Source organism: Columba livia, chromosome 2 (genome assembly GCF_036013475.1).
Source record: "Columba livia isolate bColLiv1 breed racing homer chromosome 2, bColLiv1.pat.W.v2, whole genome shotgun sequence".
Classification (NCBI taxonomy): Eukaryota; Metazoa; Chordata; class Aves; order Columbiformes; family Columbidae; genus Columba; species Columba livia.
Window position 1 is genome coordinate 161,801,189 of NC_088603.1, and position 2,494 is coordinate 161,803,682.

The following is a 2,494-nucleotide window of genomic DNA, read 5'->3' on the forward strand; positions in this document are numbered from 1 at the left end:
TCCTCTGCCCGCCCTGACACACACCAGCAACGCCAAGTCTTTGGCCTCTAATACTCGCACTTCAAAGCTGCTGCCAGGGCCAAGTGGACACGTCCTCAAGACAACAACAAGAAATTGGAGCATTGTGGGAAGGAAAACACACCCTCCTCATTCCTAGCCAGGCTGTGGGATCAAACAGCTGCTGGCTGCAAATTGTCGCCATGCGCAAAGGCTGTCCCGCCCCTCGGGGACCAGCATAAAAGCCGGCTCAGCGCCTCTCTCCCTCACACACTTCTCCTGACGCCTTCTCCTCCCTCCGCGCTCAACAAGGTGAGCCTCAACCCCCTTTCCCTCCTTCTCCTGCCCCACCTGGCCCCTCTCTTCCAGCACGCTCTGCCCCAGCCTCAGCAGCGCTCACGCCTCCCCACCGCCACGCTCCCCACAGCCCCACACCAGCCTCCCCACTCCCTTGCCCTCCTGCAATACCGCTCCTCGCACCCCCACGCCCCTGCGCTTGCTCAACAGCCTCTCGTCCCTTCCAGGGCTCCTCCACACCACACACATGGCCTGCTACGACGTCTGCCGCCCCTGCGGACCCACCCCGCTGGCCAACAGCTGCAACGAGCCCTGTTCCCTGCAGTGCCAGGACTCCCGCGTCGTCATCCAGCCTCCCGCCGTGCTAGTCACCCTGCCAGGACCCATCCTCACCTCCCACCCCCAGAGCACCGCCGTCGGATCCTCCGCATCGGCTGCCGTGGGCAACGAACTTGGTGCCCAGGGAGTTGCCATCAACTCCGGCGCTTTCGGCTACAGCTTCGGAGGCCTGGGCTGCTTTGGCGGCAGAAGGGCTGGATACACCTGCTAAGGGCCCTCGCCACCACCCCTGATGGACACCAACTACCACACTGAAGCTACACCATGGATTGTGGACTCACCTCTGGACCCTTCTTGGCATGTAGGCCTGCTCTCCATGGTTCCTCCTCTAAAGGAGCCAGGAAGATCTTGGTGCTCTGGCAAGATCTATGTCACAGAAGCAACCTCAGCTGATGGTCACCCTACATGCAGCTTATACTTGCCACCTTCTCCTTGGTGCTCCTGCCTTTTCACTCTTGTTTTTCCTCAATAAACTTCTCTTGCATCCCAGCCTGAGACGTCTCACTTTACTTTCTTCTATCAAGGCTCTTCCAACCTCACCCAGCACAAAGCCAGGGCTCAAGAAGCAAACTGGATAGGGGGAAAAGGGCCACAAGACCTGTCCCAGGAAACATGTCACCACCTATATCACCAAGAACACAGACGAGAATCTGGGGGTCTTCCACAAAATGATACAAGCCCATCACTGGATCAAAGAAAGATTTTGACACGACCACACTCTCCTCAACATGCCTCTGGTGAGACCTCCCTATGACAACACACACTTGACCATCTTTCTTCCCCAGCATCACCCTCTTGCTCCACGAGAAGCAGAATCACAGAATCATTTAGTATTTAGACTTTCCTCACAGGTTCATGGGTCCTGCCAATTCTGTGGTCCAACACAGGCTTCCTACAGGATCACATTTCCTGTGGGTGCACCCACCTGCTCCAGCGTCAGGTCCTCTACAGGCTCTACGTGGTTATCTCCTGCACTGTGGACATCTCCTGCACTGTGGACCTCCATCAGCTGCAGCGGGACAACCTGCTTCAGCCCAGTTCTTCACCACAGCCTGCAGGGCAATCTCTGCTCCAGAACCTAGAGCACCTCCCGCTCCTCCATCATCGTTGATCTTGGTGTCTCTCGAGATTTGTCTCCCACATTTATTCCCTCCCCTCTTACGGTTACTATTCTCAAGTAGTTTTTTTCCCCTCATAAACATGTTTTCACAGAGGTGCTACCACCATTGCTGGCTGGCTCAGCTTTAGCCAGCAGTGGCTCTGCCTTGGAGCTGGCTGGCCAGTCTTGTAGAATCATAGAAATGTTTGGTCTACTAAAGAACTTTTGGATCAACAAGTCCTGCTGTTAACCTAACAATAGTCTACCACTATTAAACTAACACAAGTCTACCACTAAGCCCTGTCATCAAGCACCACATCTACGCATCTTCTGCACACTCCACCACTGCCCCGGGCAGCCTGTTCCAATGCCCCAAAGCCCTTCAGGAAAAGCCATTTTTCCTAATAGCCACACTAAACCTCCCCTGGGGCAACTTCAAGCCACTTTCTCCAGTTCTGTCGGTTGGGAGAAGAGACCGTCACCCGCCCCTCTACAACCTCCTTTCAGGCAGTTGCAGAGAGCGAGAAGGTCTCCCCTCAGCCTCCTGTTCTCCAGATTGAACCCTCCAACTCCCTCAGCTGCTCCCCATCCCAACTGTGCTCCAGACTGTTCACAAGATTCCTTCCCCTTTTCTCAATTCGCTGCAGAACCTCAAGCTCTTTCTTGTCATTAGGGGCCCAAAAATGAACCCCAGATTCTGCGTGCAGCCTCACCAGCACCAAATACAGGGGGATGCTCACTGCCCTGCTCCTGCTGGTCACA

At 55.4% G+C, this 2,494-nt stretch overlaps 1 protein-coding gene across 1 annotated transcript; it reads left to right on the forward strand.

Moving 5' to 3' along the window:
* Positions 1-278: 278 nt before the first annotated feature.
* Positions 279-1,122, forward strand: LOC135578739 (feather beta keratin-like). The gene is made up of 2 exons (XM_065054657.1): positions 279-309; positions 522-1,122. The coding sequence occupies exon 2, from the start codon at positions 542-544 to the stop codon at positions 842-844; it is 303 nt and encodes a 100-aa protein (XP_064910729.1). The 5' UTR covers positions 279-309; positions 522-541; the 3' UTR covers positions 845-1,122.
* Positions 1,123-2,494: the final 1,372 nt, after the last annotated feature.

What these genes read in the sequence shown, in the direction of transcription:
- LOC135578739 (XM_065054657.1), top strand. Translation starts at nt 542, where the DNA reads ATGGCCTGCTACGACGTCTGCCGCCCCTGCGGACCCACCCCGCTGGCC.